Source organism: Schistocerca americana, chromosome 5, assembly GCF_021461395.2.
Source record: "Schistocerca americana isolate TAMUIC-IGC-003095 chromosome 5, iqSchAmer2.1, whole genome shotgun sequence".
Lineage (NCBI taxonomy): Eukaryota > Metazoa > Arthropoda > Insecta > Orthoptera > Acrididae > Schistocerca > Schistocerca americana.
This window is the reverse complement of record NC_060123.1, coordinates 254,236,050-254,262,535: the sequence shown is the minus strand read 5'-3', so window position 1 is coordinate 254,262,535 and position 26,486 is coordinate 254,236,050. Positions and strand designations below refer to the sequence as shown.

Genomic DNA, 26,486 nt, shown 5'->3' with positions numbered 1-26,486 from the left:
TGGTGAAAGTATTTTTCAGGAAGGATGCGAACTACTTGGCTTTGTGCACTTGTCAGAGAAGAATCTGTTCTGTAGGATGGGTTATGTGGAAGAAGGTTCTTTTCCCCATATCCTATAGAAAGCTTTCCATTACAATGTTGAATTTATAGTTGTTTAGTTTAGTCGATGATATGTACCTGTTAGTGGATGATATGTACCTGTACCTGTATCTGTACATGTTTATCTTATAAGCAACTACGAATATGTCGTGGGAAGGTAGAGTACCTACGTGAATTATCTGGGCTGCTTTAGTGCAATCGTCCATTCATCTCCAACACAAACATAATTGTTTTCATACAGTGTTACCAACATCGTGTCATAACATTAAGAATGTCATTGTCTCTATATTTTGTAACTGTTGGTCAAATTGCCAGTTTGTGCATTTTTTTAAAAAGTACATGATTCACTTACAGTTGTACTTTGCCATTGTGGAATTATAAATATTTTTGACTGAAAATCGGTTACCATCCGCTGATAGTGGGGAGTGAAACAAATAAAAAAGAAAAATACAGACAGTGATAATTGCTTCTTACCAGCAATAACCACCTAAAAAGATGAGCAATTGTCTGGAGGAAATATCGTGGAATTTACACTACCTGATCCGATGGGTGAACTGAGAGCTGAATATGCCCCTTTCTTCGGGTGTATAATGAATAATTGGAAATGTAAAATAGCGATCATTATTATAGCAAGCATTATTTTGCCTCGAATTGAACTTAAAGACGTAGAATATCTCAATAAAAAATTTTATTCCAGTATAAAAGTACAAAAGTATAAAAAAACATACAAACAAATGCGCGTCTACAAGCTACGAGCACACATAAAGCGATCACACATTGTACAAAATTCATGAACAGCTGTTCGTATTTACACGTGGCTACTGACTAAAACACACACATAGAATGAGCAGGAGAGAACAGTGATTGAGCAGCCGGTTTCCGTGACCGTAGACTATTCTTGCAGCCGGGCTGCTTTCCGCGTCGTTCCAGTCGGTCGGGCCTACTTGCGGAAGCCGTACTGCTGCGGCTGTTGGGCGGGGTAGGCGTCTGAGCCGTACTGCGGCTGCTGCTGCTGCCCTTGGCCGGGGTAGGCCGCCCCCGCGTCCGCGCTGTACTGCGGCTGCTGGCCGGAGTAGGCGGGCGCCGAGTCGCCGCCCCCGGAGTACTGCACGTCGGCCACGTAGCCCGTGGCGTCGTTGGCCGAGTAGCGCACCACCTGGTGGCGGCCGTCGGGCAGCAGCACCTCGTACTGGCCCGTCACAGACTGCCCGTCGCTGCTCTCCTGGTGGCTGTAGTCATTGCCGCTGGGTGGGTCCTTCACCTCGTAGTGGAAGCTGTACGGCTGCGGCTGCGACACACACAGACACCAGGCTTACCGTCACAGATCAGAGAACAGGTAGGCAGCGCGTTATATCCTTCCAAATACACTACTGGCCATTAAAATTGCTACACCACCAAGATGACGTGCTACAAACGCGAAATTTAACCGACAGGAAGAAGATGCTGTGATATGCAAATGATTAGCTTTTCAGAGCACTCACACAAGGTTGGCGCCGGTGGCGACACCTACAACGTGCTGAAATGAGGAAAGTTTCCAACCGATTTCTCATACACAAACAGCAGTTGACCGGTGTTGCCTGGTGAAACGTAGTTGTCATGCCTCGTGTAAGGAGGAGAAACGCGTACCATCACGTTTCCGACTTTGATAAAGGTCGGATTGTAGCCTATCGCTATTGCGGTTTATCGTATCGCGACATTGCTGCTCGCGTTGGTCGAGATCCAATGACTGTTAGCAGAATATGCAATCGGAGGGTTCAGGAGGGTAATACGGAACGCCGTGCTGGATCCCAACGGCCTCGTATCACTAGCAGTCGAGATGACAGGTATCTTATCCGCATGGCTGTAACGAATCGTGCAGCCACGTCTCGATCCCTGAGTCAACAGATGGGGACGTTTGCAAGACAACAACCATCTGCACCAACAGTTCGACGTCGTTTCCAGCAGCATGGACTATCAGCTCGGAGACCATGGCTGCGGTTACCCTTGCCGCTGCATCACAGACAGGACGGCCTGCGATGGTGTAGTCAACGACGAACCTGGGTGCACGAATGGCAAAACGTCATTTTTTCGGATGAATCCAGGTTCTGTTTACAGCATCGTCATGGTCGCATCCGTGTTTGGCGACATCGCGGTGAATGCACATTGGAAGCGTGTATTCGTCATCGCCATTCTGGCGTATCGCCCGGCGTGATGGTATGGGGTGCAATTGGTTACACATCTCGGTCACCTCTTGTTAACATTGACGGCACTTTGAACAGTGGACTTTACATTTCAGATGTCTTACGACCCGTGTCTCTACCCTTCATTCGATCCGTGCGAAACCCTACATTTCAGCAAGTTAATGTACAACTGCATGTTGCAGGTCCTGTGCGGGCCTTTCGGGATACAGAAAATGTTCGACTGCTGCCCTGGCCAGCACATTCTCCAGATCTCTCACCAATTGAAAACGTCTGGTCAATGGTGGCCGAGCAACTGGTTCGTCACAATACGCCAGTCACTACTCTTGATGAAAGTGGTATCGTGTTGAAGCTGCATGGGAAGCTGTACATGTACACGCCATCCAAGCTCTGTTTGATTCAATGCCCAGGCGTACCAAGGCCGTTATTACGGCCAGAGGTGGTTGTTCTGGGTACTGATTTCTCCGGATCTATGCACCCAAATTGCGTGAAAATGTAATCACATGTCAGTTCTAGTATAATATATTTGTCCAATGAATACCCGTTTATGATCTGCATTTCTTCTTGGTGTAGCAATTTCAATGGCCAGTAGTCTCCAACTCGTGAGATGGTAGTGGTGAAGAAATCAGAGAAATTTGAGTCCGCACCAAGGTTGTTATCAGGACTACAAATAACAGAGCCAAAGTCCTATGAACCGAAGCTTAGAATGTTGAAAAGGAACTGAAAATAGATATCGAAACACGGTTGAGAGTTCTCTTCAGATGATTGTAGCATAATAACAACAGCTCCAAAGAAATGGCGTTGTCGGTAGATGTACGGAATGATAATGTCGTTCATATCAGAGATCCGCTAACAGTGGTTATTTTATTGTGGCTCCTAAAATGACTAAACACATTTGGATTTTGTCTGGTCTACTTATGCCAAGGTCCTGATGACGATGTATTGTAACATCGAAACCGGTAGCTTAATAAAGAGTTCAAAATTTATGGATGAAGGTGTACTGCTGTTTACTTCAGACTGACCAGCCGACGTCCCAGCCACCATCTTCCACAATGACGGACATAGAAAGCACCGGAGAAAAGTGTAATAGATGTTGGCATCGTTGGGGTAGAGACACGTATCACGTATCGACACAGAGATCAAATTACTCTTCTGACGATGAAAACTAACCCAACATCAACGACCGTTGTACTGGTTTGCATGCTTACAGGAAAACCTGATGATGATTAAATAGACAGGATGTATGAAGAAATAGACGAACTCATAAATTGTATGTGATGTGGATAAAACTGATGGCTATAGGAGATAGGAAGGCTGTTGCAAGGATGGAAAAATATCCTCAACCGTTCTACTTTATGTTTCAGCTATTTGTAACGAAAACATTCTTACAAAATTACAAATATTTACGTGTATTTCGAAAAGATTACAAGACACTAGGAGATAACGTACATTGTGGTCAGACAAAGTTTAAGAAATCAAATTCTTTGCTTCTAAACATATCCGAATGTTAACATTGGCTAAGACAATAATCTACTACAGACGAACAGCAAGTTGAAATTTAAGGTGAGTAGGAGAGAAAGGGGTATCGATGAAATGGAATACTGAAAATTTAGTGAGACAAAGTGGAAAGTCTCTGAGCCACTGACCAAATTTCAAGAAATTGTCAATGCTTTACTACAGACGTGGGATATATTAAACAAGGTCGTAGCTACGGTAGGAGACAACAAGACAGCAATGGGGAAGGCTGAAACAAAGAAACCATGGATAACAAATAGTGTACTCAGTCGTATGAAACGAATAAGAACTTGAAGAATATTAAGAATGAATTTGCAGAGCAGCAGTATACATTGTTATTAGAAAAAACCTCTGCAACAGAAGCTTTTTCACGATAGACAGGAAGTTGAAAGACATTGGGTTATTCAAGGCACAAAAACGTGGCTAAGATTAGTCGCACAGCATTATCTCAGATTGATTTGAATAGTATGGGAGACGATTCACGAACAAATACCCGTCTGAAACTCGCGGTCGGATGATTGTGCTATGGACGCAGTGGGACCAAATTATTTTGCATTCAGATTGAGTTCTGCTACCATTGTAATGTGTGCACTGTGACCAGTGGTCTTCCTTCCGAACATGTCATATGAATAGTTGCTATAAGGTGCGAGTTGTATATGTTCATAAAAATCCTAAATATTTATCACTGACTTTTAGTTCCTTATCTCTGACTAATTAGTTTAAAATTCTGCACAATTTATAACGCTATATGATATCGGTATACTACACAGAAGCCAAAACCTGAGGAAAGTGGTGGATAAGAAACTGTTTCAAAATTCAGCGATCACAGTCTTTCCATTGCAATGTTCGATGCGTTTTGAAGTACATAACCCTGATACATAAGCAATTGAAGGTATATTCTCCTTCAGTTCACTACTGCAAGATTACAGTAACGATCTATAAAGAAACTCAGGTGCAATCCTACTTTTACAAACAGTGCATCACAGAAAAGCAAAAAACAAATCTTTTCGGTGGAAATCAAACTGTAATGTTTTGGGGGTGCTTTTCGTACCATCGCAAAGGACCAATCGTTCAGGTCCCTATAAACATCTGTCAGGACGTTTATTTCACCATTCTTGGTGATCAAGTTTTGCCCCTTCTTCTATATCTTCAGGATCGTATACCCCCGTCTTCGAAGATAACAACAGGCTTGTTCAAGGGACTGCAGGCATACGTTCCTGGTTTGAGGAACACACAGGCACTCTTCGCACCCTGACAGGTCCGTTCAGTGGTGCGATGTTAGTCCCATAGAAAATGGCGGGCACTGTTTAGCACAGTAGTTGAAAAACAGCAGTCGACATTTCCGGAATCAGGTAGCATTAGAGGATCCGGTCATCAAACAGTAGAGTCAGTTGTATATACCATACCTGAAAAAACGTGTCGACTCTCTTGCGGGCCGAAGTCATTGCACGATTAGAGACAGTCGCATCTGCCTGGCCTCATTAAATGAATTCACAATGTGAATAAGAACAACAACCAGCTGTAATGTGGAATGGTGACAAGAAAATTTGTGCCGCACCGGGAGTTGGACCCGGATTTCCCGCTTACCGCGAGCGGTCGTTTTACCATTTGGCTATACGTGCACGACTCATGGCGGCATCCAAACTTCAGTGTTTTCAACCACGCGTCTATGACCTGTACTCGTACATCCTTTATGTATATTCCCGTACAGTTGAGCCGTTGTATTTGAAAGTCACTGGGCCAGTATCGGCAGATAAGTTAAATACGATATTGGAGAGCCTATGTTACTCTGATTACGATGCAAAGTTCTTTTGGACATGCATGATGTTGCTTAATGCTGTGTGGAGCGGGTCTGCCTGTGTACTCACCGCGCCCGGCTGGTCCTGCCCCTGGCCCTGCCCCTGGTACTGCCCGGCCAGCGCGGCGGCCACCCCCGCGCCCCCAGGGTACGCCTGCGGCTGCTGCGGGGGCGCTCCGTACGCGTCCTGCGCCCGCACTCCTGCCGCCAGCACGGCCACAAGCATCGCTGAAAGTACCTGCAACACAAACACACAGCTCTCGGTCTCACCCGCTGCTACTACCTGTGCAGTGCACTCCGTGCTCTGCAGTCTGACGGCCTCTTAACTGGAGCTCGGTCACACAGTTGCTTTCACGCTTGGGGAACAAGCAGCTCCCATAAGGCTCATTGAGAGGCACCGGACATTCAGCCGCTCAGGCAGCTGTGAACCTTCCGATCCCTGCAGTTAAGCTAGACGGTGCTGCCTCATTTGAATCTACACAGTGGGCGATGCAGCTGCACGGCTGCGTCCACATGGAGGAAGGCACTGCCATCTCGCTACAGTGGCCAGTTCTGGTCTTTCTAAATGTTTGATTGTTGATCACGTGTGTTTTCTATGCGATGTAGAAGTCTCGTAATTGAAATGGAAGATTGTCCTAGAGTTCTAAATTCGGGCCGTCCGGGGATGGCCGAGCGGTTCTAGGCGCTACAGTCTGGAACCGCGAAACCGCTACGGTCGCAGGTTCGAATCCTGCCTCGGGCATGGATGTGTGTGATGCCCTTAGGTTAGTGAGGTTTAAGTAGTTCTAAGTTCTAGGGGACTGATGATCTCAGAAGTTAAGTCCCATAGTGCTCCGAACCATTTGAACCATTTTTTCTAAATTCGGGAAAGAAGAACTATTGCAATAAAATGCTTTGGGACAACTGTGTAAAAAATAACACATATCTCATCAGGAAGCTACACTGACACTTCAAAGTAGTTAACAAAATTTTGTGAGTATTCCTTTAATTGACTACAAATTGTGAAAAAATATTCGTGTTCATCAAGCGTTGGGGCACTGGTGCATACAGCCCGGCTTCTGTATTTCATTTTGAGCTACAGCTGATGTTATAGCGGATAGAATGCTAGACTGCGGTCCTGGAGGTTCCGGGTTCAGTTCGAAACAGGGTACGGGATCTCTCTTCGTTCCAGTCCCTCCAGGATAGCACCAAACCCTCTCAGTCTCCAGTCAAATGTCTATAGAGGATCTTTCCCGCAGGTAAAAGACGCTTCTCCTTCTAGTGCCGCGGTGAAGGAAACTCTGCTAGAAGCCCGACATGGTTTATCCGCCGCAGGCTTTACTTTTAGTATGGCTGAAGGCAGCAGTTCGTCAGAATCCATTTCGTAACTGAGCTGTCTATAAGTCTACGCAAATGAAAAATAAGTTTCTGCGCCTGTTCTATAGAATGGATGATTCTATCTGCTATTTACAAATTACTGGACGATTTCAACAGACTGCTGCAGAGATCGACCGCCGGGTTCTCTCACTTCAGCGGGGCAAACGCCTGGATAAACCACCGCGTTTAAATCTTCATTGTTTAAAGAAGCTGCAGCATGCTGTCCATGGTGATGGAATGCACTGTAGTCCACTACGCTTGGCGACAGTTAGGCGGTCAACGAGACAGTGACCAGGGCTGAGCCAAATGCTGATAGAATTTTTTATTTTGTTATTGTAATATGACGTTCCAATTATGACGATACGAACGTGAGGGCAACGCAACAGTCAGTCCCCCGACTCGACCGGGAATCGAAACCTGACCCGTTCGAGTAGCATTCCGCCGCGCTGACGGTGCAGGTACCGTGGTGGAAAACAACACACACCGGGCGTTGACTAACGGTCTACTGACGCACGTTAGCACCGGCAGACGGTTCGCGAGTGGTGGAGAGAGCTCTGATTGCGGGAACCAGCTGCAGGCTGTGAAGTGTCAGCTGACAAGTAATTTGGATCAGAGTATCAGCAGACGCTCATGATGCCTCCTGGGTTGTGTGTAGTGTCCCGAGTCATGCATGGGATATGTGTCCGGATTTCAAAAGAGCTGTCATTAAATACGTGCTCTTTAATTGCCGTATTTGAACTGCTTCCAAACTGAGCCGTTTATAAAGCTACACAACTGAAAAAAAAAATGTTTCTACCAACAATTTTGTAGACTAGGTGGTTCCATAGTCCGCTTACAAATCACTGGACGATTTCATAAGACTGTATTTTGACCCTACTTTTAGGTTACATCATATATAGATGACAATAACAGCAGCAATAATGACATTAATATCAGTCGTATTAGAAAATGCAAAATTTTATTTCGAACTCAGTTGGGAAACAGGTGAAAGACAGGCAATGGAGACAGAAGATAGGAAAGAAAGGACGCGAGGCTGGGATGGTAGAATATTAGACAGATGTTGAGATGCGTCATAGAAGCTGACTCGCTATTTAGCAAGAAGAAGACAACTTGCCAGTGGTAAAAGGGAAGTTTCGGTCTCTCCTTGAATCCAACGTGCTTCGGTATCACACACCGATTCCTGGATTACCCGAGCGGTCTAAGGCGTTGCAGTCATGGACTCTGCGGCTGGTCCCGGCGGAGGTTCGAGTCCTCCCTCGGGCATGGATTGTGTGTTTGTCCTTAGGATAATTTAGGTTAAGCAGTGTGTAAGCTTAGGGACTGATGACCTTAGCAGCTAAGTCCCATAAGATTTCACACACATTTGAACATTTGAACAGATTCCTGGTTAACTGGTGACAAGCACGAACCGTCAAATCTAAATAGAGACACAGGCAGATTCAGAGCTACGCATACGTGCACTTAAGACACCGTAAACAGCATAGCGGCATTACTGATCGATCAAATATAGCATGTGAGAATATGGAATGTTTTGGGTTTCTACTAGTATTTAGACCCTGATCCACCTTCGACGCCAATCCGAAACCATACGAACAGTTTTGCGTTGGATGAAAGGGACGTACTGACAGTATAGATATGTTTGACGAATAGCATGACGTTTCGTCTGACGGCCCACAGAAATCAATAACGATGTTTTGTGCCGTTCTTAACGATATATCGGCCACTAAGTGTTCTCCTCCGGGACACAATAGCATACTTGTGTCTCGATAACTGTGACGTTAGATAATGGATCAACGCACACTGTAGGACGAGAAACAGGATCTAATTCCCAACAATATGATACGCACCACACAAGCGTACGAAAGGCCGGAAGTTCTAACAGCAATTAGACATCCACAACAAAGTCGACGGACTGGTAGTTTCATCGTAGTCAAATGTGCTGAATTTCTTGGCCGTTTCTCTGTAATAATTCGTCAAGTACCAAGTTCACGACCCTGAACCTGCAATGACGTCCCTGAACCTGCAGTGACGCTGGGGGAAGTGAAAACGCACATTACCACCACCACCGTCGAGAACATAATATCAGACGACTTCAGGGAATCTTCTAAGAATGAGCAGCCAATGAGTGACCACATCAAGTATATCATAACTCAGCCAATAAAATTCAATCTTGCTATCTTCAGATATTTATAAAACAGCGCATTTGGTGAGGACCCGGCCTATTAAAAAAATCAATAACCTGGGCTACGTGCTATGTGTATCACGATACTGTAGCCTGTAACATAGTCTGTATCTATATACTCTCTCTGGATTATCTGTAGAATGTGGGCAATCGGACTGCCTTTCCATAACCAGCAGCAGTTCCGAAGCACTTATATCGCGCAACAACAGTCACATCCACGAACGTAAAAATTACGATTCTGTAGATCATCACTTCAGAACTGCATGTTATAAGAATGCCCTCTTAAATATGTATTGCTTGATTTTATTTACTTTCTCAGGACACTAGAAATACTACATTTGGTTAAACAGTATTTCGCATCCAAAGATAAGGTTTCATTTACAATGCTAGTAAGGTACCTTAACTTTGTCCAAGTGACGACCGTCCTCAGAAAATAATTTGGTGCACTTCATACCTAGTGACTAAAGGCGGAAAACCCTGCTTTCATTACGTGCGCGACAGCTTCCTTCCCTTCATTCCATTTTTACTATAATGCTAAGCGCTTTTCCTATGGCGTGCCGTTTCTGTTTTTATCCTCCAAATTGGGAGATACATGAGGCATAAAATGTATTACTCTGCACTGAAGCTGATATAGTGAGAACCTTAGCTACCGCAATGATGCCCCTTACAATGTTACATTGCTGCAGCATTGTTTATAGCGTTCTGAGAAAACGGAAGTCTAATTAAGGTCTTGTGAACTCCGAAGCTCCTCTTCCCATCTATTCACACAATTTAAAACGGCAACATAGTAAGGAGCTTTCGTGTTTAACAACACAGCAAAACTCGTCAGTCAGAGACTAGCAATCGCATCTTAAATGACTGCATCGGACAAATAGCATGCATTCGTCACACCACACTAATTGTTTTACTATTGCGTAGAAGATGTTTGCTTGATCATTACAGCAAAGAACGAATAATGTTATATAGCAAATGGCGTTTTTGAATTGGTGGTCGATGTGAAGTAAAAAGATGGACCTACACAACATTATCGTTAGTTCAAGGCAGAAAGATCAGGGTTTCCCAACCACGACGAAGTCCTTAGAGGGGACATACAATCCGGGTTTGGGGAAGGAAGCCTGCAGTTTCCTTTTGAAAGGAATCATGCCATCATTTGCGTTATGTAGTTTAGGAAAACTTCAGAAAAATTAATCTGAATGTTTTGACGTAGATCTGAACCGCTGTCCTATTGCACGCGAGTCTAGTATCTTAAACATTATGCCACCTCGATCAGTCTTCTTGTATGAATGTTTGAATATGTAACGATCAGCGACTGTGTAATTGACCAGCTATATTTCGGAGCCCCTTCGCACATTTGCACAATTCTCATACCGCTCTCCATCAACACAAATTATGCTGGCGCTTTTACTGAAACAAATAGAAAGTGTTATTTGTCTCTTTATTTCTGCTATGAAGATATATGCGACGACAAACATTCGTATGACGCATTGTCTACGAAATGCAGAGTGAGAAGTTTGACACCCGGCACATACTTTTAATTTGGCAGAAACATGTAATTAATGGAAATTATCGATCAACGTCCCGCTGAAACCAACCCCGTTCAACAAGGTGTGCAAGTTAAGCTGAATATGGATGTGGAAATATGTTGACAATGTTCTTTTGAAAGGAACTAACTTGGCATTCGCGCCGCATTATTTCTGAAATTAAGGAAAAAGTAAATACGAGTCGTTGCGGGGTGATTAGAACTCTGCTCTTCCGTAAAACAAATTTTCTTTTAGTAGCTCAAATGGGAGTTCACTCGATCTAAAAGGCCGTGTTACGAGTCTACATTCTGCGGGTATTCATACAGAGGCGAGAGCGAAAGAGAGGCACATTTCCACTTTTCACCTTCGTTTTCTTAACCCTGTTGTTTTTGCGAATATTTTAACTCAATATTCCATAATTTTACAGCTACAGTACACACAAATTATTTCCTTCACCTGAATCAGTGTGTTAGAAGTAGAGAAAGTATATGCGGTTTATATGGCGAAAGAGATTATAAGAAGGACATCGATGACGGTAAAACAAGGGCAATTGAGAGTAGTCGAATTAAGACAGGTAGTGGACAATTTTTGCTTTTTGGGTGACTGTTATAATTGACGACAGCAAAGAAAAGAAGATATGAAATGTAGATAGGCGTTTGGAAGAAAAGCTTATCTGAAAGAGAGGTATGTTAGCATAGAATATAAATTTGCATTTGGACCTTCTTTCTAAAAGTATTTATCTCGATTGTGGCATTACATGGAAGTGAAATGAGAACAATGAACAGTAAAGAGATGAGGAATGTAGAAGCTTTAGAAATGATTTATTGCAGAAGAACGTTGAACGTAGATCGACTAACCAATGACGACGCAATAGAATCGGAGAGAAAGGAGTTTTATGGCAGAATCTCACGGAGCGTAGGGATAGGTCGAGAGGACACGTCCAGAGACATCAAAAAATAGTTAATTTTCTAATCGAGGGAAGTGTGGGAGCTAAGATCTGTACTGGTAAAACAGGACTTGATTACAACTAGCAGGTAGAAGTGGATGTGCAGGGGTTGAAAAAAATATGGAAACTCCCCCAGAAATGCATTCTTGAATATAAAAGCAAATGCTAGCCAAACCTGCAGGTTGCGCTATCGTGTTTCACATGTGCAACGTCTTCAATACGTCGTAAGTGTCATTCGCGGTCGAAACAGTGTTCTGTGTAGTCGTGAGAGTTTTATGTCGAAACTCAGCGGATTCGAACGTGGGCAAAATGTTGGTGCTCCCATGTTGAGTGCTTCCGTAATCATAGTAGCCGAAGTGTATGGCACTTCAAGAGGTACGATATCGAAGCTTTATACACCATTCAGGGAAAGAGGAAAACCTTCATCTGCTAAGTTACAACGCGAACGAAGGAGTGTCATGAGTGAGCGTGATCTTCCTTCAGTGAAGAGGATCGTGACGGAAAATAAGAAACCACTGCAAAGGTCACTGACCTCTGTCAGCACCAAAACAAAACGAAGGGAGCTCCATAACTTGGGAAATAGAGGGTGGTCTGCAATTCCAAAACCACTCATCTGTGGCGCAAATATCCAAAAGGGCGAGACGTGGTGTCGAAGCAATAAAACCTAGACTATGAGGCAATGGAAGACTGTCATTTAGTCAGCTTAGTCTTGTTTCATACCGTTTACAACCTTTGGCCGAGGGCTGCTTTGCAAGGTCGCATTACTGTCAAGAATTATGTGACCATTTTGGTTGATCAGGTCCATCCCATGATTTTTCCGTTTGGTGAAGCTATGTTTCAAGACGATACGGCTTCTGCTCACACATATAATATCACCCAGGACTGGATTTTTGAGGAAAAGAATGAATTGTCGCATCTTCCCTGGCCGCCAAAGTCGCCAGATCTCAGTACTATTGAGCCTTTGTGGTTTAGTTGGGAGAAAAGCGTGCGTGGTCGCTATTCATTCCATCAACGTTAACTGAACTTGGCACTGATTTGCAGGAAGAGTGGTATAAGTTTCCCTTCATAACGGTATAGGACCCGTATTTATTCACTCCGAGACGACTGGAAGATGTTTCGAATTTCGACGGATTTCCTACATCGTATTAGGCATGGTAATGTGTTGTGTTGTCACGTTTTCATAGTTTTGTCCATCACGTGTAGGTGGCAGTAGCTACTATTAGATGAAGAGACTTGTACACCATAGACTAGAGTAGAGAAGTGCATCAAATCAGTATCCATGTCGGCCAAAACAACAACATCTATTAAACACCGCTGGTGAAAAATTTATTAACAATTATTGAAGGCTTTTCACGCTATAAATTCTGATTGTTTCAGCTAACTGTATGCAATAACTGAGTATCTCAGTGCTCGAGCTGTGGCCGAGCTGTTCTAGGCGCTTCAGTCCTGAACCGCGCTGCTGCTACGGTCGCAGGTTCGAATCCTACCTCGGGCATGGATGTGCGTGATGTCCTTAGGTTGGTTAGGTTTAAGTAGTTCTAAGTCTAGGGTACTGATGACTTCAGATGTTCTGTCCCATAGTGCTTAGAGCCATTTTAACCATTTGAATCAGTGCTCGAATTGAGTACTTGGCACGTAAGGTAGACAGCGCTTTTGTGACTGGTAGCTGTTAAATGAACTAAAATAATTTTAAAACATTCCCATTCAGCGTACGACAAATGTCGACGCTCTACAAATCCGGCCGCTACTGGTGACTTTGAATGTTACATTCCAAGATTAGACGCGACTTACGGGCAATTTTTCGCTTCTTTTGACACTGTGAGGCGTTTCTACTTGGTGGAAACCCCTATCGATATTGCTTGTACAGTGTAGACAACTACAGTTACACCACTAAACAGTTTACCTTCTCCCTACAACCGCTTAAACAAATTCCCTAGAAAATCAACTATTATTTTTTGTGAAAAAGTTCTTGATTGGCTCTGAGCACTATGGGACTCAACTGCTGAGGTCATTAGTCCCCTACAACTTAGAACTAGTTAAACCTAACTAACCTAAGGACATCACACACATCCATGCCCGAGGCAGGATTCGAAACTGCGACCGTAGCGGTCTCGCGGTTCCAGACTGCAGCGCCAGAACCGCGCGGCCACTTCGGCCGGCCAGTTCTTAATTCCGTAATATTTTTTCCTTGTCGTGATCTTCTGCTACGGTTATCTACAGTCCAAACGTTCGTTAGTGCTTATTCAAGTGTCCGTCAGATAATGGTGCGTCATTAATAGTTTGCTGCGAAGTATTTTTTTCGTAATTTTACGTTCATGGACCCCTCTGGTATATTGTTCAACATGTTGTACGGTGGACAGAGGAATAGCTGCTAAAAATGACCACAACTTCAGGAAGTACCTGAAAATATTGCAGTAATAGGGCACTCTCTTCACAGCCCATTGAAACTAGCAACGTCTCGAGAATCGTACATTTCCTGCTGCTTTCGCCAGGTCGTAAGACACGGACTGCGGACAGCTTCCACGAACTGGTCAGGTGGCTCCTCAGGGCAGTTTATCTGGATGGTCACTTCTCTGTCGTGAGCCAGAGGGCGCTGAGGGCATCTCCAGGAATAACCGGACCATTGTCTGCCCCGGTAGGAACGGCTTTTCACTCTATACGAGTACGCCACAGAACTCTGGTGGCGTAGGATAGCTGTGAGAGAGATGCGATGCCTCCTGCTACTGCAGAACAAAGGAAAACCAGAAACGAAGATATGTTCGTGACGAATGCGACCTGTATATCGTTCGGAAACTACTTAGAGGAAGTTTTGATAACCTCTGAAGTATCTGCACGGTTTGCATTTTCTCCTATTTATTTGCTTTTTTGCTATCTTCCGACAGTAGTCGTAAATATCTTCGACACCCTTCCTAATCGTCAGAAATTTGCGTGAACTGAGAGTTTTGAGACAGTCATAACTAATTAAAGAAGAATACGTCTTTTAGTTTTTGCGCGCAAAGTCTGTATGTTTTTACGTTCTGGGAAGGCAGGGACAGTAAACTATAACGTCCCGCCGTCGACAACGAAATCACTAGATTTTTATAATAAGGTAAAAACATATCTCTGGCTATTGAACGTTTTTATTGAAACCACACCGGTTTCGCACCAATTTAGGTGCATCTTCAGATGAACTAAACAGGGATTGGAAAGGAAATAATTTAGAATTTTTCTTCTTTTTTACACTTGCTTAGTAAATACTGTAATATTTAGTAAGCCAGTGTAAAAAGAAGAAGGTGTAGAATACTTCCTTAGATTACCTGAAGATCGCCTAAATCGGGGTGAAATAGGTCGTGGTTTTCGTAGAAACTTTTTAAAAGGGAGAGCTGTGTTTTTATCTTCTTATAAAAATGTGGACATATGGCTGCGACTGACCACAATTCAAAATAGTGTGTGCAGAATCTACCAGAGACTGAGAATTAGCTCGAACTGGACAAAAATGGGGAAGGAAATAGGCTGTGGTCTGGAATCATCCCCCTTCAACTGAAACGATTGAAAGAAAACGCGGAAAACATCAGTCTTGCTGATCTGAAATCTATTGCTCTCAAATGAGAGTCCAGTACCGCTCGATTCGTAAATATCACAAGCCACTCAATTTAGTTGAACACATGTGAAATGCTGTAATTGTAATGTGAACTGTGGACAGTGGTTTATAAGCAATTGTTGGGTGGGTAATATAGTCCACAAGCCATAAATGAACGGTCCGGAGCTACTGAAACTGGAACTCTTAGTGTTTAGTGAAAATTAGAGTGAACTTACCAACTGACTACAAACTTCCATATTGAATAGCTGATTAGTCTAGGAACCAAACTAAGATATTACGGCAGTGCCGTAGGACCAGAAGCTTTGTACACCCATTGTAGAATAGATGATTTATAGAAAAGACAAAATGGTTCAAATGGCTCTGAGCACTATGGGACTCAACATCTAAGGTCATCAGTCCCCTAGAACTTAGAACCACTTAAACCTAACTAACCTAAGGACATCACACACATCCATAGCCGAGGCAGGATTCGAACCTGCGACCGTAGCAGCAGCGCGGTTCCGGACTGAAGCGCCTAGAACCGCGTGACCACCGTGGCCGGCTAGAAAAGACAAACCAGGGTAGTATGAAGTGGGGTGAGGAGAAGGTTCGATTGAGATTCAATAACAAGTATACATCAAGATGGAACCACTAACAAACGTATAAAAAGAGGAGATTTCTGTTTTGTGGGGACATTGTCCCTATGGATACTGACCGTCGTAAACAAAAAAAAAAAAAAAAAAAAAAATATCTGGAATTTCCAAATACCAAAGTCATTTCACGTCAGATAGTTCTTAGAGTCTGAGAGAAATCTACAAGATACGCCCACTGCTGAAGATAAAGTAAATAACAGGGATAGTTTCAAAAGGATGGTGAAAAAAATTCACTGTTTTATGATGGAATAAGAATCCAGTAGACGGAGGCGAACGAAAGAAAGTGTTCATTGATGGACTCAAGAAGTGCTGGTAAGGTGTCGAAGTGGGCCGGCGGACAAGACTGGAAACTGCATATGAGATTGGTTGTTAACATGCAGTTGTCAGAGGCTCAATTGAAAATCTTTAAAAAAATAATCACACTAATTCTAAAATGTAAGTCTGCAGGCTACTGCTGCTAGCAGTAGTGGGCACCAAAAGATCCTGAGGAAGATCCCAGCAAAGGGATCGAAACGTCGAACATTTTAGAAGAAACATGACGCGGCCTAATAACCTAGAAGATTTTAACTTCAGTAATTCTAAAATGTTGCCATTACGATAGTGTTGAAAAACTCTAGTTTAAAAAATTACGATCACTTATTCGTTTCAAATATTTGTGAAGCACAAAACGTCTTTCAAGCAGGATATGACTTTAGCATGACTTTTTGTTTTTATATTGACAGTGGACGAGTGTTGGAGTTGGTTACCTTGACGAACGCCATTGCTGCTGAAGCTGAACGGTGAGGCGACCAGAAGGCACTGACGGTCTGAGTGCGGTCGCGGGCTTAAGTACCCCCGGCCGCGCACACACTCCCCCGTGGGACGCCCACTCTCTCTCCAGTGTTGCGTCACGACGGCGACCGCGCCACCGCGGTGCGTGTGGCGAAGCGGACCGCGCCGCCCACACAAGGCCCCATTAATTGCCGAAACTAATTCAATTATCGGCAGGCGCGCGCCCGGCTCAGCTACCGCGCGCAGTCCCGCTACCTGGGGCTTTCTGGGGCGTCCGACTAATTTTCGGGTCAGGCGATGCACGACCGAAGTGTGACACGGCTGGGAGGCTACCGTCTCAAGGGCAAAGCGTACGAGCAAAGACGCTGCATTTTTATTCTGATAATTACACTGATAAAAAAGCTGCAGATATGTGACATGGTGTTTACTTTTTCTAAAGTAGCTCTTTTATGCTGATTTCAAATCTGAAAACCAGTTTGACACATTACCTCAGGTTTTGAATATATCGGCCAAAATTGATTTTCAAGGTAGACCGTTCATCTGTTAATTTTAATCAAACGTTTTTAGTACTATTTCAATCAACTTCATACAATTTTATCTGTGAGAACAGTTATACAAGGTGTCAAGGCTAGAGGTATATAAAAAAATTTGTTTATATTTCAGCACGTATAAAGATTTTTAACTTTATTCGTCCAACATTGTATCCAGCAGCTCAGTTATTACAGATCAATGTTGGCACCGTTTGTAGCTCGACAGATATCGAAACGGTATCGCCACATGTTCATAAGCATGACAGGCGTTATGGTCTCTGCTGTGGCGTAGATCCATTATCGCGAATCTACTACTTGTTCTGCGAAAAATGCCCTTCATAATAAACCCCCATGCATTGAAATGCAGAGGGACAGAGGGGGGGGGGGGGGGGGGAGCAATGGGAAATGTGGTAACATCCCTAATGTAGTGGGGTGGTGCACCGTGCTGCTGGAAAATGAGTCAGGAGGCATCAGTGGAGCTGCATAGTTCGCGAATATGTCGATACAGGTGTGTCGTGTCTCTGGCGCGCATGAGCCAAGCGACTCAGCGCTGTTCATGAGATGATGAACACCACAACTTGAAGAGTGTCTCTGTCGATTGCGTATTTATCCAACAAAATGAAATGTCGAGTTCTTTCGTTATAAGAACTTGTTTGTATATAACTCTACCTAGAACACCCAATATGTAATGTTTCGTTATACCACTACTAATCATATATTTGGTTCCTTTTTATTTTCAGTTAGAAGCAACATTATAGCGTGCAGTGGTTGTATGAATTCACCAGATCTGTTTCTGTATGTTTGAGGCTATCGAACAAACAAATTCCATCGGAAGACTTTTACATTGTTTCTCAAGATAGCATATGAATTCGATTCAGAGGTGCACACCGGTAAATCGTAAGCACCACAGTTCATCTGTTTGACATGTTCATGCAACTTGCATCGTTGGGTAAGGAGGCGAAGAAGAACAACCATGTGGGATTCAGAGTTCAAGCAACCATTCCACATGCTTTTTTGCTCTTTAGAAAATGCCACCGGATTTTCCTACAAAACTCATGCATCCTTAAATTATCCAGATGTTCCCTCAATTCCTAAACCAGTTCCACATGATCCCTCGTTTGTCCCACACCAACAACACCTACAGAATATATAGTTGACGAAGGAACGCAAGATGAAAGTTCTCTTTCATCTTCCAGCAACGTACCAGACCTTGACTACCACCCTGGAAAAGATACCCATTTAATGAACAATGTCAATCTTTGCGACCTCGTACGGGACCTGCCAGTAACAAAAGGTAAACCTAAACTGCTCTGTTTACGCATAAAGTATTTAATTTGCTTGCATCGGGTGCAACAACTTCACATTTTCGCCACAGATAAAAAGAACTTGTGAAATTCGTTGGTACTGTATGGACGCTCAAGGTTTCATGCCAAGCCTCAGGGGTGGAACACAATATTGAAGTATGGCGATTGTTCATCGACTCACCTGAAACTACTTTGAAAGCAGTTTTAGGTTTTCCGTGATTTCCCTAAATCACTCCAGGCAAATGCCAGGATGGTTCCTTTGAAAGGGTACGGCCGACTTCGTTCCCCGTTCTTCCCTAAAAAACCGATGAGATTGATGACCTCGCAGTTTGGTCTCTTCCCCCCAAAACAACCCAACCCAACAACAAAGCAGTATTAATATACAGTGGAAACAAATATGCATCAATAACAGCTGGATACCTACACACCTGAAAGAGACATATCAAACTACGTCGATAATTCTTGAAAAAATACGCTATCACGAATATATTATGTATAGTAAATAGTAAATGCTGTATTGGTTGTGATTTAAAAGTTATCACCATTCTCGTGGGAAAAACAGGACACATCAAGTACGTTTGTTTTATCTGGTACACAAAGTACTGCTGTTTTATCTGCGAGTGGGACAATAGAGATAAATACAGACACTACATAAGCAAAAACTGACCGATTAGAAACATAATGCAGCCTTAAAATAAAACTGGCCTTCACATTCTGTTAACTTATCTTGACTAAGTTATCATGCCACCGCTTCACATCAAGCTGGGGCTCATGAAGAACTTCATGAAGGCGCTACATAGCGACTCAGATACATTTTCGGCACCTGTGCAACAAGTAACCAGAGTTGAGTTACGCGAAATTCAAAGAAGGTGTGTTCATAGTTTCGTAAATATTGAAGGTAATCGCTGAGACCCACTTGCAAGACTTACTGAATGATACTGAACAAAACTCATGGATGGCATTCAAATTAGTTGTAGTCAGTTTCCTTCGAAATTATAAATATGCTGACTGTCTAAATGCTGTGGAGAAGTGCATCAGTGTCTACAAACAGCTGGGTGTCCCTCAAAATTCATCCCATCGGCTCACATCCAAACTTCATCCCAGGAAACCTATGCTCTGTTAGTGATGAACATGGTGAACGTTTTCATCATCTCGGTGACGGAGTCACGGTATCAGGTCGATGGAGTGCAACCACTTTAGGTGACTATTGTTGAACATTTCAGCGTGAAATGCCAAGTACTCAGCACAAATGCAAGGCAACAGCCAACAAATTCAAACGAAACACACCTTAGATTCAGGAAGTATTTTCAGTGCGTATTTGTTTTTTTGTGTATTATATGTTGAACTACTTATTGCCATACATTGTACGTGTCATGTCACTTAACCCCACTATTTCCTTAGCTAGTGCCGTGTTCATTAATACTTAATACAACAAAAAGCTGTGGGTGACAGAGGCAAATGCCTTGCATATTTTGAATCAGCATACTTCACCTGCCATTGATAAAGTGTTGGATACCAAGATATACGGCAGTTTTTAAAATCTGTTTTTCATTGTTATGACTCAAATGTACAAGATGACTAGAAAGGCTTGTCAGAAATTTGAAAAAAGTATCACATACGGAAATGGAAATAGAGATAAGTGAAACTTATTACAAAATGCGATACAAGCACACTCTCACACATACACGTTATATATACGAACAGCATTAGTTGCACGAAGCTTCCGATTTCTGGCCATGTTCGTTGCAGCAGACCCTCGTTAATGGTGGCAACTGCATTAGTAATCTTTTATTTGAGATCATTGATGTCCCATATTTTTGTTTAATATACGATATCTTGAACAAAGTCCAATAGAACGAAGCGAACAATGGAGCTGGGGAAACGGATCGCCCATTCCTATCCACCGATCCGAAATTATTTCATTTAGGAATTCAGCAATATGCAGTTCTTAATGTGATGGTGCACCGCCTTGCTGGAAAATGATTGATTGAAGGTCTTGTATTTGTGGTGCCATATATTCCATCACAAGGCCCAGGTAAACATTTGGAGTTATCAACGTCTAGCCGAAGGAAAACAGGCCACAGAAACAATTACTCATGATGTCATATCACAGATTCTCCTTTAGGCAATCTCTCTGATGTTCCCTGATTTCGTTGGAGTTTTCTAATCCCCAAATTTTTATATGTGTTACGTGTCTCTTAAAGGGTTGCCTCATCACTGAAAGACACTCGAGTGAGGATTGTTTCATTCGCAGACATTCGTTCCAGCTTGTCAACTGCCATCTCACAATTTGTTCTCTGTGTCTGTAAGAATTGCTCTTTGTACGCTTAGCATAGCAAATTTTCATGTAAGACTTTGTGCAATGTCGAAAGCGGTAGCTACACTTATCTGCCTCCACTGCAGATCGACTTTCTCGGAGAACGATCTAAATCTGTCCTTAAACGATCAATAATTTTTTCGAATGTTCTTGATCTCACTCTCTTCTTTTATCGAACACTTTCTCTGTCTCCACAAATTTTGTGCGTCAAGCCCTAAGTGATGGACGTGACGATAGATCTCTTTCATTATTATAAACTTTGGCTGAGTCTGTATCTCCGATTTTGTTTCAGGAAAGCGTGATACGCACTGTGACTTTTCTTGAGGAGTCGCCATTTTGTGTAGAGTTTGCTTCAAAATTTCTAATCAGTCTACAGGATACATGAAAGACGCAAATACAACGTGTTAAAAGTTTGCTAACCACAGAGTGCATAGTATAAATCTTATAAAAATGTATTTGAAACTGTATAGAAAGTTTATTGTTAACCTGTAGATGTTGCATATATTAAATGAAGTTCCAGCAGTGACCAGTCATTATAATAAATGATTCAGAGTGACAAGTATTACCATATTTTTCCATAGTTATACAGATAGGATCGGTGCGAGCCACCACGGTTTCCTTTGTTGTAGCAAGAATTTCATCTCAGACTATCACATACATCCTACGTCTTCAGTTATGTTTCGTATACAGTCCAGTCTCTCTCTTCCTGCACAATTTTTACCCTCTACGTCTTCCTTCAGTACCAGCTATTCCCCATTGCCTTCAAGGGAGTGTTTTCCATATATTCCTTCCCCCGCTTATTCTGCGGAGAACCTCCTTATCATACACCACATTTTCAGTATCCCTCTGTAACACCGCATCCCCTTCTTAGATGCTCATATTTTCATGATTCAATAGACATTACAATAAATGATTCAGAGTGCTAAATGTTACTATTTCCTCCACCAGTAGCCACTACAGTCCTTGATTCAGTAAACGTTACAATAAATGATTCAGAGTGCTAATTATTTCTATTTTTTTCATCAGTTTTGAGACTGGTTTGATACAATATGTCTCAACTAAGCTGCTCACCACAGATATTTCCAGAATCACTTAAGATACCGTAATTCTGTGCCCGTTCAGGTGAATTGTGTGAACATTCTTAATAAACTATTTATAGCTTCTTTTCATAGCCATATTAGTTACAGACATGTAAATATTAACTTTTTTGAAATGGCAGTACAGTAATTTTTTCTGTAGTATCGTAGTCTCAAAACGGATGAATTCGATAGCTTTCCGCTCTTCAAAATTAGTAGTTTAGAAGCAATTACAATATTTATAACTTGGAATTTATATGTTTTTAAAGTAAAGCCGATCGCTGACTTACGCAGACAGTTCGTGATTTCATAGAATAATTATGGGATACGTCGTGTCAGATAAGAAGGAAACAGTGTTCCACCTTCACAATACCAGTATAAAAGGGTCACAGAAAAAAATGTAGTTTCTCGTATGACGAATGCCTGTTATATACCGTGACTATGTCCTCGGAGACCTCAGATGTCAATTCAAATTTTATTTAACGTAGAGGTGATAAGAATTGTTTATGTATAAATGAATATCCAAATTTGCCCTTGAATTCAAAACTCCTTTGATGCAGTTTTTTGATTATGAAAGTCTCGTAAAGAAAAGAAACGATTCATTACGCTCCTGTGACGATCGCGTGGAAGACACTTGTTTTGGTGCTACGTCGCTGTCATCTCCTGTGGGTTGTTCATATGATTACGGTGTGCGACGCAGGCTGGCGCACCCGAGGGAAGCGATGCCAACTCAGTGTGAGACGGACCATAGCAGCGAAGGTATCGGCGACGGGTGAGGTGGAGATATGCGCACAAACACTGACATAAGTAACTTTTTGGATGGAAATTCGAGGGTGCAAGAAAGAGGCGAGTATTGCAAGTGAGATTCAGGAATAATTATATTTGATAAAGTCTCTCACGAAAATAACCAAAGTGTTACAATGGTTTCTCGTTATATGTATTAATAGTTAGTGCCGCCAAACAAAGTTAAAAATAATAATTTGCAGCTCAAAAAGGAATAACTGTGTGTTTCTTCTTTCCTTTGATTACCTTTTCCACTAAATGTCTCACACAAGAAACAATGTCTTGAGCCAGGGCTGGCACCAATCGTGAAAGTAAAACAGAGTACGTTATAGATATGTGCTGGAATCCATCTACACAAGCGTAGAGGACGGTTCACAACGTGATGACTGGGTGTTGTGTGATGTCCTTAGGTTAGTTAGGTTTATGTAGTTCTAAGGTTTAGGGGACTGATGACCATAGATGTTGAGTCCCATAGTGCTCAGAGCCATTTGAACCATTTGAACGGTTCACAGCACAGTTTTAACACATGAACTACGGGAGTCAGTGCTCAAGCACAGGTAAATACTACATATCGCAGAATCTTTCACTAAGTATTTCTCTTGCAATCTGATCAGATCATACAGAAATTCAAACATTTTGACAAAAAAAAAAGAAAAAAATGACATTTACACAGTCCAAACAACAGTAGACAATTCTTATAGAACATAATAAACACTCAAAAGTGCTATAGTTAATTAACTACTTCAACTAACTATGCAGTTGTATTACAGTCAGTCTGAACAAATAAATGGCTGTCACAAACCAAGAGAAACTACATATGCCATTTCTTTACAGAGAATGCAGAATTAAAGGAAAGAAAATAATTTAGTTGTTTATACAACGGTATCCCAAAGATGGTGTCCAGCAGGAACAGCACTCTAGCGAATGTACAAAATTTTTTTATTAGAACAGCAGTCGAATAACGTGGAGTGAGTAAGGGGCAAGTCTCCGACGAGTTCTGTGAACGAAGTAGATGATCATATAGCTGCCGCTCGTTATCCACATGTTAGCTCCAGATAAACTGCGAGTGCCTCTGGAACGAATCAGGCCGGTATTGTCTGCATTTTACGTGAAAACTGCTTCCATCCTCATCTTGTATCACTTCATTAGCAAATTAACCAGCGAGACTGTAGCAGACACATGTAGTACCGATGCTTGGTTCTGATGTGACATCAGGACAAAAGGGTTTCTCTTCAAGAAATTCTCTTTACCCATGAAACTACCATTACAAATCATGGAAGGGTGAATTTAAAAAAAATCCATTATTGGGCTGTTGAGAATCTGCAGTGGCTGAATCAGGTAGAACAGCTGAGGATGTGAAGTGAGGAAGTTTGGTGTGAGATTATCGGAGTCTATGTGATTGGTCCTTTCTTCATTGGAGAAACTTCAATGGTCAGAATACATACAGAATTTTTTATTGTCATGCAACCAGCTCTCGTAGAGGAAGTATTACTTGAAATACATAGATTTATGTGGTAACAGCATGATAGATGGCTAGCTCACTACTCGCTTGTAGCTAGGAAAGCATTCACCAAGCTGTTCTCTCGTCTCTAGGTAGGACGTTCGCCTGATTTCACACCACCGAACTTTTTTCTCCGGTGTAAAGTCAAAGATAAAGTCTGTGCACGAATTCTGAACACCAAAGAAGATGCGCAATCATGTCGACGAAATCTCCTTAGTCTGCCTCGAAGTCCTAACACCAGCGACAGCAACTGTGTGATGTAGCAGGCAGTGGGGATTTAGAACATTTGCTGACACAAATTGAATGTTAACAAAGTGCTAACAACCACAACGACATTCTTTTATGGTTTCCGTATTGTTTCCCTTTCTGATATAATATTGTAATGTTACAGCGCATTATGACAGACTCATGACATGAAGTTACTATTTAATAATATTTACACTTCAGTTCTCGTGTTTTCAAATCTATTCAACTTTTAACATGCACATTTCTTCAAAGTTTGTAACAGAAGCAAGAGAAGAGCTATTACCGTGTTTTGATGGTGAATCATTCTTAGAGTTCATGCCGAATTCCTTTCGGTTGACGTGTTAGTCCAAAGACATGTATACAAGTGTGAGTAGTATCAGTTTGTACGTGAAATGTTTCTCGCCTGTACCAGATTTCTAGGTAGATCCCCCAAGTTGAAGCACCGCGACATCCTGACGCCAACAGTTGTGTACAATAACATGAACTTCCTTATAACACAGAAATCAGTTTAATATTCAGAACAGATAAATCCTAACTTCTAAATATTCAAACTTATACGGAACCAGTAATCGGATCTTGAAAAATATGTCCCTTCCGATACTACAATACTTTAAGCAAAAATTACTGTGGTTCCATTTGAAAAGGAAAGTTGATACCGACATCTCTGTAATAAATATATCTATGAAAAGAGGTTATATATAGTTTAATGAGACCTTTATCACCGTTCATCTGGGTGAAAAAATAATTCCGATATCTAAAACAGTTGAGGAAATATCAAAGGTGATAGCTTATACGAACCACCTCATATATTCTCATAAATTATGTCTCAAATTCAGGACTATTTTTGCTATTAGTAGACATATTTCGATGAATAATGTTTTGTTATTTAGCTTCTGAGAAAGCAGAATTCCTTCTCTTCGTCTGCTACATGGCATCCAGTTTTGTTTTTAAATTGGTTAGAAATTTAATTTCTGTACCTTTCAATTTTCTGAAGTTTTCTGTCAGTCTATAACGTGTGCTTAGTAGGCTTAGTACGCTGGTCATTACAATCAGCAAGTCCTGTAATTTTCACTCACTTCCAGTGGGGATAGCAGTACAACCAATAAGTCTTATCTTTGGCATTCCTTCATCACCTTTGTACAGGAAACAAATAATTCCAGAGGCAAAGCTCCATGACACTCAGATACAACTATAATACTTTGTTTTCCATTACAGGGAAAAAGGAGAATAACTGGGACATATTATCGGAAGACAATAAAATCAGTGATAATAATATTCCTTGACTAAATTCATTACGACTGGATAACACTCCTCTCACAAGACTTCCTGAAAACGTGACATAATTTTGACGTCACACGCAACAATGACAATCGATGCTGCAGGCGCCGTATACATTTTGGCATATTTTGCATTATAACTCGCAGTATGCCGTTACATGGTAACGGTCCATTGAAAATACATAACAAACACATCATTACGCTATCGTAATGGATAATGTCGTGACTTGTGGAGTTCCAGGATGCTAGATCCTAATTTTATTTTAGTTTATTTATTTATTTCATTTTAGTGTTATTAATTCAGCGCGGGACTTATTTATGAATGAAATACGAGTATGTTCTGCAATATTCGATGTTATTTAACGGTTGCCTCTGATAAGAGAATGGAGAATGAAGTAAATATTTGGCTGTTTATTGCCGAATATGAGGTTATTTCTGAGTGTGTGGTTAGGCAGGAAACTAAGAGGACAGCTTAAATTCCTGAGAGTGAAACGACGAGCAATAGCATTCATATTCTTCCTTGTCACAAATATTTCACGAGTAAAACAAGTCTCACAAGATTACTGAAATCACTGGCGCTTCCGATTGGTATATTTCTGTACCCATGTCAGAGAGGCCTGCATCGAACGATAACGAAACTCGATATCGATTATTTATTGAAATAAAAGTGGAACACACTATTACACAAACTTTACTTAAATTGTGTTTATTTGTGCTTTAAATACACTTCGCAATATAGCACATTAGCGTCCCATCAGAATTACTTGTCCGCATTATTCTCTCAAGGAGCAAACATCATCAAGTGAAGCCACTTTTAGCTTTTGGTGTTTCGCTTAGGAGGTGGTAAATGATGGAAAACCAGCGATATAATAATAAA

The 26,486-nt window shown here is 42.0% G+C and overlaps 1 protein-coding gene across 1 annotated transcript; it reads right to left on the bottom strand.

Moving 5' to 3' along the window:
- Positions 1 to 811: 811 nt before the first annotated feature.
- On the bottom strand, positions 812 to 16,582 carry LOC124616746 (pro-resilin-like). Its single transcript, XM_047145114.1, has 3 exons — positions 16,551 to 16,582; positions 5,659 to 5,826; positions 812 to 1,386 (listed from the first exon to the last, which is right to left on the bottom strand). The coding sequence occupies exons 1-3, from the start codon at positions 16,563 to 16,565 to the stop codon at positions 1,039 to 1,041; spliced, it is 531 nt and encodes a 176-aa protein (XP_047001070.1). The 5' UTR covers positions 16,566 to 16,582; the 3' UTR covers positions 812 to 1,038.
- Between the last annotated feature and the right edge of the window lie 9,904 nt (positions 16,583 to 26,486).